Source organism: Engraulis encrasicolus, chromosome 17, assembly GCF_034702125.1.
Source record: "Engraulis encrasicolus isolate BLACKSEA-1 chromosome 17, IST_EnEncr_1.0, whole genome shotgun sequence".
In the NCBI taxonomy this organism is placed as follows: Eukaryota; Metazoa; Chordata; class Actinopteri; order Clupeiformes; family Engraulidae; genus Engraulis; species Engraulis encrasicolus.
In genome coordinates this window covers 22877212-22888487 of record NC_085873.1, presented here as the reverse complement: position 1 = coordinate 22888487, position 11276 = coordinate 22877212, and the positions used below count along the sequence as shown (strand labels likewise).

Here is an 11276-nt window from a genome sequence, read left to right as displayed (position 1 = left end):
ACACACACACACACACACACACACACACACACACACAGGCCAGGACCGCATCACGCTGCTCTGTCCCTCCTACATGAGCAATAGCCACTGCAAGATCACACACACATGCTTATGCATAGACAGATACACACACACACACATGCACACACTTATACATAGACACACGCACGCGCACACATACACACGCACACACATACGCACACACATACACACGCCCGATGGGGGATCCAGGGAAACCTGTCTCCATGAAGAGCACCTTAATGACATGGAGCAGACACAGTACATCAAACAAATGCAATTACAAACACATACTGATACAAACACATACCAAGACAAACACATGCATACCGATACAAACACATACTAAGACGAGCAGATGCATACAAATAGAGACAAACGCATACTTGCCGCACGAATGCACCGCCCGCGACGAGATTCAAGTGACAGAGATTCGCTGCTGTGCAGCAAGAGCGATGCTAGCGATGGAAGCGACCAGAGTATGTCCGTTAAAAGGCGGCTGTCGCTGAGCCACATCATAGCTAATGTGCATAACATTGCCAGGAGTGCAACTACAAGCTTGAGTTGAGCAAATCGACTCTAGTCTCCTGAATCGCTTTTGTCGTGCGACTCAATACAAAGTCAATTACTTCCGTCGCTCGCCTCGCTCAGGTCGCGGCCGGTGTATTTGTGCGGTAAGAATAATAAACACATATCAATACCAACACATACAAACGCATAACACTACATACACATACCCATACAAACAAGTACTGTACGTACCAATACCGATACCAACACATACAGATACAAACACATACTAATCCAGATGTCTGTCCACATGTTGATCTATGCCCTTCAAAGTCTGGGCGAGGACCATGCCAGCCAGCTTTGCTCTACTACTACACACACACACACACACACACTACACGCACACACACAAACACACACACACACACACACACACACACACACACACACACACACACACACACACACACACACACACTACACGCACACACACACACACACACACACCCAATGCACCCCACCCTTTCCTCAACGCCACTTTGCCAAATCGCCTGCCTCTGAATTGGAACTCAACAATTGGGAGTTGACATTCAACAGCAACAGGACATGTTGGGCGAAAAAAAAAAAAACTGTACAATGCTGTATCTTACTTTTATCTTTGTTGTTTTTGTTTTGTTTTTCCATATGTGTCTTGTCTTGTCTTGTCTTGTCGCATAATTATTTATTAATTTATTATTCTCCATCCCGTGTTGAAGGGATCTCAGCAGCCTCTTGACCTGTCTTGTGTACCTAAATGTGGACAGGAGTTGTACATTACAAAGAACTTAACCTGTAGCCATTTGGCCTCCCACAAGTTAAATGTTATTGTACATATTATCTATATCATCACTTATTTTGATGTTTTTGATGTTTTTCTTTTTAATGGCCAACAACGTAGAAGAGAGCCACATTGTGAAGCTGATGGAATGAACGATGAATGAATGCTCTATTTCAGGGGTCAACCAGTGGTCCATGGCCCACTAGTGGTCTGTGGCAATATTGCTGGTGGTCAGAAATATACAGCACCAGAAAAAAGAAGACATCACTTCAAAATGATCATTTTTCAGATTTTTCTGTCGATAGGTAAGTGTTTGGGTAAAACGAACATTTCTGAAGTGCTCTTAAGTTAAAACATTACTATTATGTTGTTTGAAACTGAATGGATTTCACCTGGTTTTCTTTGCCTTTTTGAGGTCTGAAAACATTGCACATTTTGTGTTATTTTGACCATTTGTCTTTTTCTGCAAATAAAAGCTGTAAATGTCAATATTTTCATTCGAAAGAGGAAATGTCAGTAGTTTATAGAACGAAACAACAATGTTCATTTTATTCAAACACATGCCTATAATAAGTAGTGACATTAGAATGTAAACCTATCATTTCGAAATGGTTTCTTTTTTTTCCGTGGCTGTATATATGGATACTCAATCTGCACGGTGGCTCATGGGCCAGAACCAGTAGGAAACCCCTGTTATATTGGGTTGGAAACCCCTGCTCTATTTGGTTCCAGCCTCTTCAGTTTTGATGATGTTTTTTGCTCTTCTTAGAACCCATGTGATTAGTGCCCATGTGATCAGTGCCTATGCATCGCCACCAGAAGCAGAAACGGGTCACCAGAAATCACATGGGGTGCATTCCAATATGCACACTCCCGTCCTCCACTTGTACTTGTGGCCTCGCCCCGCCTCCTGGCCCCTCCTCCGTGGAGAAAACAATAAAGTTTCCCAGCTGTCAGCCTAGCCACAACAACTTTTGGGGGATTGTTTTTCATTCATTATCCCAATTGCAAATGAGAAAATGACATTAGAATTGTGATTTTGCAAGATATTGAATACATTTTGTCGTCAGTGACATCATCATGAGGTCACAAGCAGGCAAGTGGGCAAGGGAGGAGGGAAGTCCACAGATTGGAATCCAACCCTGGTGATCTGATCTGAACAACGAACAAGGCTGTGTCAATTAGCTTTTTTTCCCCTTCTTTTTTTTGTCTTGTTTCTTTTTTTCTTCTGCAGTCAAAATGAGTGCAGCAGGAACTGTTCTGTTGCATGATGTGGAAGCCTTTTACTAAAGCATGAATACATTTAGTGCTTTCAGGAGCAGGGAGGGAAGGGGAGGTGGGGTGCTTAACTTAAAGGTGGTGGTGCAGACAGAGTAAGTAATGCAATTATTCTTTCCCCATAAAGCAGTGCATGACATCACGTTGGGGACTGGAGACCCAAGATTCTATAGCCTCTCAGCTGAGGGGGGAGGAGTCCCTTATGTGACATCATCACCAAATAACGTTTAAGTAAATAAATAAACCTCAAACACCATTTCAGAGATTTTTGCAATTGTATACAATACATATCTTGAGTGCTAATTATCAATGGCGGTTAACCTGCTGCACCACTACCTTTATGCCACCTTGCCATGTGTGTCTCCGCTCATCCTTCATATTGCAGCATAAAGAAGTAATTGTGTCCATAATGTTGGGATTTTATTTTCAGTAAACCATTAAATGCACTGTGAATAATGACAGTCTGGTAAATATTCCTGTGTGTGTGTGTGTGTGTGTGTGTGTGTGTGTGTGTGTGTGTGTGTGTGTGTGTGTGTGTGTGTGTGTGTGTGTGTGTGTTATGCACTATGCTTTGCTTTGCATTGCATTTAAATGATTACTCCAGCCAATTTCAACATGCAGTTGAAATGCTCACACTTCGCTGGACTTGTCAGTACCTGAGGTTTTTTTTTTTCTTTCTTCAGCCTTTTTCCGAGATCCTGGTCATTGTAATGGGGGCAGGTGTTTGTTTACATTTCAAAAAAACAAATATCCAAAAGGTTATCCAACATCTGCAGACAAATAGCAAACAGCGATACCTTTTGGGAAAATATTTTGAGTAGGCCTATGTTAAGATCTTTTTAATGTAAACAAAAGCTGCCCCCATTAGAATAGCTCATATCTCTGATAGGGCTGAGCCAAAAAATGCAGCATCACTGGGTACTGACAAGTCAAGGGTAGCGTGAGCAATACAACAATATATTCCTCCTTTAATGTCAGTGTACAAACTTGTCACCATCTGCTGTCAGCTTTTGGTTTTGCTTGTTTTGCTCTTAAAGTGGTTGCAGGGCTTCAGTGATGTGAAGTCTCTCATACTTTATATTAACATATATCCATTAGAGTAATCGTAGTAGTGGCACAAATCCAATCTTTATTAATAATTCAATCTTTAGCAAGAAAGTCATGAGATTCAATAGCTTCATTTTTCATGTTCCGCCTACCTGTGACAACACATTTTGAACACACATGTGTTCTCTTATTAGTGTCAGTATCTCACTGAAATGTAATATTATCACATGGCATTTACCAGTTTTTTTTTAAGCTACGAGGAGTATTTTTGTGAAATCACAGATGTAATTAAAAGAGGCATTTTGCATCCATTTAGTATACATACCGTCATTTGCTATGGAGAGATATTGACCATGAAAGTGGGGCATACACTTTTGTCAATAGTATAGCTCTGTTTCCATCACTCCAAACCATTATTACAATTAGTAAAACTCCATTATTACAATTAGTAAAACTCCATCCTTTGATCATGTTATTTTGACTGGCATTTCCCACTACTAAAGAAAACACTGTTTTACAGTATTCTTAAAAAATATATTCACAGCAATACCAGAGGCTTTAAACTAAAACCAGTCCTCTGTTGAACACCATTGGGATGTGGAGTTGTGCCCTGTCCTCAGAGCAGTACAGTATGCTTGATGTGTCTGGCAGTTCAGTCTTGGACTTCTCAGTAACCCTGCAGGAGCAAGTGTGATATGATATCAACACTCAGGTGACCACAACATTCCTGATCGTTATCTACAGCACTGCAAGCAACAGTACAACAGTCTCAAACTCTCTTCATCGCTGGGTCAGTAAACCATGAGCCATATAAACATAGCATAGTATGTCTGATTTGACTCCAATGTTCAGGAACATGCATTTGGTCGTGAAGCATTTGTAGATTATCATGTCAACATGGGCCACAGTACATTATGACAAAAGACTTCAAAACAGAAGGGCTTTTTTGTCCAGTATAGGGCAAAGCGGCAAGTGCTTTAGCACCACCTCGTCCCTAATCTGTGCACACCTATGGTTATCATCACTGTGCTTGTGTCTTTTCTCTGACCAGCTGCTGGGCTGCAGTATGAGATTCTCCTCTTAACCCATTGATGCCTAAAGCACCTGTAAAAAAACGCCTGCTGAATGCCTATGCCCTTGTTGGGATAGTTGCCCTCAGACTATAAAAACCTACATATCTTAGTCTCTGATGCACATAAAAACATGAAATAAGTTGCATTTAAACCCTAAGACCCTCATCTTTCATTAGAATATGTTAATTCATCTCAAACAAACGAAGATCTTTATTAAAGTTGTCTCAAATCTCATGAGCCTGAATGTTGCGTAATGTAGCTCCAGGTGCCAGGGTCATGTTGCGCAAATGCATCATCCAGCATCCTGGAGCATCTTAGTTCTGTCCTGTTCAGTTCATGCTTTGGTTTCAGCGGTGAGTACTGTAGGTGTCATTGATATTGCTGCGACCGTGTCTTTTCCCTGACCAGCTGCTCGGCTGGGATATGAGATTCTCTTCTTCAACGTCGTTAGTTCTGTCCTGTTCAGTTCATGCTTTAGTTTCAGCGGTGAGTACTGTGCCACCCTACAAAGGCAAAGTACAGTAACTTTTTCATATTTTACATATTTTTTTCAAGGTTGAGTTTAGACTGAAAATAACACCTCTTTTGTCTTGTGACAAAACCTTATGATCCAAATGTGTCCCATTTTAAACGTATTGCTATGTCAAACTTGCAATAACTAGAAAATCCAACCTAATGCCAAGGGGCTTTGAAGGCTTTTTTCTCAGAGTTTCAATGTTGGCGTGGATACTGCACTTTGCTTTTGTAGGGCAGTGTAGGTGTTATCATGGTTATCATCACTGGGCACGAGTCTTTTCTCTGACCAGCTCCTGTGCCACCAGCTGCATCTTGACCGCGGCAAGCCTGGTGTCCTCCTCAGAGATGTCCACGTGCCACACGGCGCGCACCGAGCCCCCCACGTGGGGGAACATGAGCACGCGCACCCCACTCCCCCCTAGGGCCCGCTCCTCCCCCTCTGACACGTTGGCGGCTCGCTCGCACAGCCCTGCCGGACTCAAGCCAGCTCCGGCCCGCAAGCGGAACTTCAGTATGTTGGTTTCCACGGCGTCCAGGTCCACCTCGTAGACAGGCGGGTCACACTGCAGAAGAGCTGCAAGGAGTACACATAACACACGCACACACACACACACACACACAGACGCAATGAATATACTGTATAAATGCATTGGCAATTGCACACACACACACATGCACGCAGGCATAGCACACACACACACATTCATGCACATAGGGACACACGCATGCACACACACACAATGGATGTAATATACACATGCATTTGCAATTGCTGCTATTGACATTGACAACAGCTTAATGTAACTTAAAAGCAGAAAGGCTCCTAGAACGCAATCATCTCTGTAATATGTTTATTACAGGTTTTATTTTGTTCTTCCTTTTGTTCTTTCTGTCTTTCTGTCTGTCTTTCTTTCTTGGGATTCAAAGTTATTCAAAGTTATGATTCTAAAGGCTCCGCATGGACAGGGGCCAATTTGAAGGCTATGAATAAATTATTTTCAAACTATTGCCTTGCTAAATCTGACATCTTTCATGGGGCCCAAGTTTGTCTAGCAGTGCTCCTGTCGGCAGTCTCTGGTCACCGTCAAGGTCAAGGTCAAGGTCAACTTAACTATCCCCCAGGGAGAAACTCAAGTGGCCAACATTACACATCTCCTCACAACATACTATAAACATATAGACAACAGACACAGGAGGGCATACCATATTAAAATAAATAGACGTAAATAAACGTGTCACCTTGTGCGAAGCTCTTGGCGTTGCGATGGTCCTCCTGGAGTCTGCCCACCATGTCTGACAGCGCCCGCTTCCCCGCGGCAGCCAAGATGCCCGCCTGCCTCATGCCCCCGCCCAGCGCCTTGCGGGCACGCACCGCACGCGCCACAAACTCCCTGGAGCCGCCCAGCATGGTACCAACCGGCGCCCCGAGACCCTGCCAAGCACAAGTCATGAGTAAGCGGTTAAAGTGTCAGACTTGTAGCCCAAAGGTTGCCGGTTCAACTCCCGACCCGCGAGGTTGGTGGGGGAAGTAATTAACCAGTCCTCTCCCCCATCCTGCTCCATGACTGAGGTACCCTGAGCATGGTACGGTCCCGCCGCACGACTCCCTTGGGCCACCATTGGGGGCTGCCCCCTTGCACGGGTGAGACATAAATGCAATTTCGCTGTGTGCTGTGTGCACTTGTGTGGTGTGGAGGGCTGTGTCACAATGACAATGGGAGTTGGAGGAGTTTCACTTTCACAAGTGACAGCAACACATAGTATGCCTCTTTGCCACTGCAGAGTTTCTGGTAGGCCTACAGCTTGATACAGCGTGACTCGGCCGCCACTTCGAATAGGCACGAAACACCTCAATCGTAAAGCAAAAAGTGTCGGCCGAGTCGCGCTGTGTCGAGCTGGAGGCCTACCAGAAAAACGGCAGTGAAAAAGAGGCATTAGTGTGTGTGTGTGTGTGTGTGTGTGTGTGTGTGTGTGTGTGTGTGTGTGTGTGTGTGTGTGTGTGTGTGTGTGTGTGTGTGTGTGTGTGTGTGTGTGTGTGTGTGTGTGTGTGTGTGTGTGTCTGGGGCCTTACCACCAGACCTAATCACAAGTGCTTGTGCAACTATTGTGCAAAGCAGCATGGGATTGCCCAGGCTTAATCACTTAGTGTTCCTTTAAAGCGGAGTACGTACTTTGGACAAGCATACGCTGACAGTGTCACAGTGCTGCAGGATGGTAGCGGGCGGCACGCCGAGGGCCACCGCCGCGTTCATCACGCGCGCCCCGTCCATGTGCACCTTCAGCCCGTACTGGTCTGTTAGCGTCCGCAACTGCCGAACAAAAAAGCGGAATGTTTACATGACACTTAGCTGCCGCTTTTTTAGCCAAAGCGACTAGCTATTTCGATACAGGATATTACTGTAGTTGCAAAATGAAAGACATTATTCTCTTCTCAACTCCTTCAGGAAGGCCAAAGGTAGCACTCGACCTCCCTGGATGTTGTGGGTATGTGTGCCAATATATACTTATCAGTACTTATATCGTCTTTTTCTCTGCAAAATGAATGTCATTGTTGATTTCGCCCTTTTCTCTGCACAATTAAAGACATTATGCTTCTGCTCATCTTCTGCCCCACCTTCTTCTCCCCACCTTGTGGGCGTGTATGTGTGCATTACTCATAATATATACTTACATATATTCTTATATCATCTTTTTCTCTGCAAAATGAAAGACATTATTCTTCTTCTCACCTCCTTCAGGAAGGCCAGTGGCAGCACGCGTCCTCCCTGGATGTTGTGGGTGTTCTCCACGCACACCAGGCGGGATCGTGGGTAGTGGGCGTCTGGATAGCCGTGACGAATCTTGGACTCCACCTGGTCCAGGTCGAAGGTGCCGTTGGCGAAGGTGTTCACGGTGGTGGAGTGGACGCCGGCCAGCTGCAGAGCAGGGAGGTAAAATAATAAAATATTACACAGAGCACCTTTGAAGACATTGAAGGAGTGGTGGAGTGGACACCGGCCAAGTGTAGTGCAGATGAGAAAGAAATATGTGATATCGAGATGTTATCCAAGTTTCTTGACATTACCGCTACAGGGCAGGGAGGTACCTGTAAGAATACCTTAAGAATATGGCTCTTTGAACATTTTGGGTTGCTGACCCCAGCCTTAAGTTTATGAAATGAACAATATTAATGAAATAAGATAGAAACGATAGAGGAGAAAGGGCACAATAGACACTTTTCTATCACAATAACGATATACTGTATATATCGTCATATTGCCCAGCCCTACCCGAAGCTGTCATGGCGTCTCACCTGTGCACAGTTGCCCTGCTCGTAGATGTGCACGTGAGACAGGTCGCCCACAATCATCTCATCGCCCCTCTCCCGACAGTGGACCATGACTGGAACGCAAAGACAAATATGCAAATACAAATGTGTCTATTTATATAACTGTAGTAATAATAAAAACTGAATAATGGCATAACATGCTTATAATAACACAATAGTCACCAGGGGTGGAAAGTAACTAATTACTTTTACTCAAGTATTGTACTTGAGTAGCTTTTATGAATACTTTGTACTTTTGAAGTCATTTTTTTTAATTAATACTTTTACTTGTACTTGAGTACATTTTGACCCAAGTACTTTACTCAATTACACTGGAACCTGGCCTGAGTACTGAGTAAAAAAAAATGACTGAGAGACAAAATGGCATGCACAATAATGCCACAATCCGCCGGAAATGAAAGATTGTGCAGGATGGCACACAGCATTTCCACTATTTTACTATCTTGTATCAATGTATTGGATGATGACTGGTGCCGAGCAAGAGATAGAGGTTATGGAGGACGATATTCAAGAAAAATAAACATGACATTCTCAAGAGGAAAGCTAATTAAAAGTAACTAAGTAACTTTTACTCAAATTACATTTTAAGTGAAGTACTTTTTACTTTTACTTGAGTAGATTTTTAGATAGGTACTTTTACTTGTACTTGAGTAGAATTTAGGCAAAGTAAAGATACTTTTACTTGAGTACACATTTTCTGTACTCTTTCCACCTCTGATAGTCACACAGTTAAGAGTGCAAAGTGTGAAAACAAGGTGTGAAATGTCTCTCTTTCTCTCTCTCACACACACACACACACACACAAACACACACACAATTTCGTTGCCTTCAATGTCAATGACAATAAACTCTCTCTCTCTCTCTCTCTCTATCTTTCTCTCTCTCTCTTTCTCTCTCTCTCTCTCTCTCTCTCTCTCTTTCTCTCCCAAATACTAATGATAAGAATGGCAGTCTTTATTATTTACCTGCGATGAGGTTGCTCATGGTTCCTGTGGGGCAGAAGAGGGCTGCCTCCATGCCAAAGAGCTCCGCTGCCTGTCGCTGGAGCTCTGACAAAATAATTACAAGATATAAGTGAAAGCGATAGCCCAACGATCGACCAACAAAGCGATAGACCATCTCCCACTGTCATTAAGACATAGCACTCGACAGCACACAAGTGCACACTGCACGCAGCGAAATTACATTTATGCCTCACCGGTGCAAGGGGGAAGCCCCCAATACTGCCCGAAAGGGAGCAGTGCGGCTGGACGGTACCATGCTCAGGGTACCTCAGTCATGGAGGAGGATGGGGGAGAGCAGCACTAGTTAATTACTCCCCCCACCAACCTGGCGGGTCAGGAGTCGAACTGGCAACCTTGCTGCCAAAATGTATTTCTGGAAATATCCAAATGGCTGAGAAGATCCCCTTTTCATGTATGAAATGTTTAATTTTCCCACAATAGGCTAAATACAATTTGATGGTGGTGGTAAATATTCATGCAAAATGTAACATGCAGCATTCTAGAAAAACTACTAAAAATATCCCACACAGCGTAGGCCTACCTATACGCTGCATTAAGGCTCTTGAGAGTTGAGGAGGTCTTTTTAATTAAAAATGTGGGTATGTTTGAGCTGAACGAACTAGAGCAAGATGAGGGTCCACGCTTTTAAGGAGAATATCATAAAACAGTATGCGGATAAGAAAATTTGAAATGAGCAGATTAGAAAATCAAAACCCAGGTGTCATCAGCTAATTTGTAAAATCACCCATGAGCTGTGGTTTAAGGACATGGACTAGGACTGGACTGTGGTATAACCTAAGGATAAGGAGCACTGGTCGTGAAATGTAACACATTACGCAAAATTCATCATAGGCCTACAGTACCAAAATAATGTGCACTGATTGAACTTACTTTGGAGCAGACAACAGTGGCAAATGAATCTAAAAAGAGGCGTTTGTTTAATTACATCACCGGCTATTCCAGTAGGCCTGGTAACAACAGCAACAGGTGTAGGCCTAAGGTATACTACAACTGCATTCTTTGACAGCACTTTGACAAGCATAAGAGGTTGAACTGGTTATATTATTCTCACACCGTTCACAGAAGGGTCCTCTCCAAACACATCGTCCCCAACCTCAGCCTCGGCCATTAGTTGTCTCATCAGCGGTCCTGGCTTCGTCACCGTATCGCTCCGCAAATCGACCGTTCGCGCAGATGCTGCCTGACTCCCAGCTGCAGGTTTTCCACTTTCATAGTAGTATCTCACAAATTGTGTCGGTCCAGCATGCTGGCGGGGTTTGACTGAGGCTGCACCCCGGCGTAGATGGTGCAGGAGTGAACGAGCAGGGGTAGAAAAGGCCACAGATGTCATGGTTTCAGGCGAGAGAAAAGAATGCAAAGCGTGATCAACAACAACATCACACGAAGTTCATGTTTTCAATGGACTTCGAGCTCTCGTATTCGGTAATCATTCACTTCAGACTACTTTCGGAGAAGACACAGCTAATGGAACGCGCACAATCGATAGACCGGCCTTTTTTTCTAACTATTTATTTAATCATGTATTTATTTATTTATTTTTGGTTTAAGAATTTACCGAAATTATTCAGTGGTAATTTGGGCTCCCTTAGTTTGGATGGTTATAGCATAGTCTACGACAGTGACAGCCCGGTACTTAAAATAATAATAATAAAAAAAAAAAAGTC

At 43.6% G+C, this 11276-nt stretch overlaps 1 protein-coding gene across 1 annotated transcript; it reads right to left on the bottom strand.

Annotated features, from left to right (window-relative positions):
• Positions 1-5173: 5173 nt before the first annotated feature.
• tha1 (threonine aldolase 1) lies at positions 5174-11040 on the bottom strand. The gene is made up of 7 exons (XM_063221226.1): positions 10666-11040; positions 9553-9636; positions 8552-8640; positions 7989-8174; positions 7431-7568; positions 6499-6691; positions 5174-5833 (listed from the first exon to the last, which is right to left on the bottom strand). The coding sequence occupies exons 1-7, from the start codon at positions 10940-10942 to the stop codon at positions 5520-5522; spliced, it is 1281 nt and encodes a 426-aa protein (XP_063077296.1). The 5' UTR covers positions 10943-11040; the 3' UTR covers positions 5174-5519.
• Between the last annotated feature and the right edge of the window lie 236 nt (positions 11041-11276).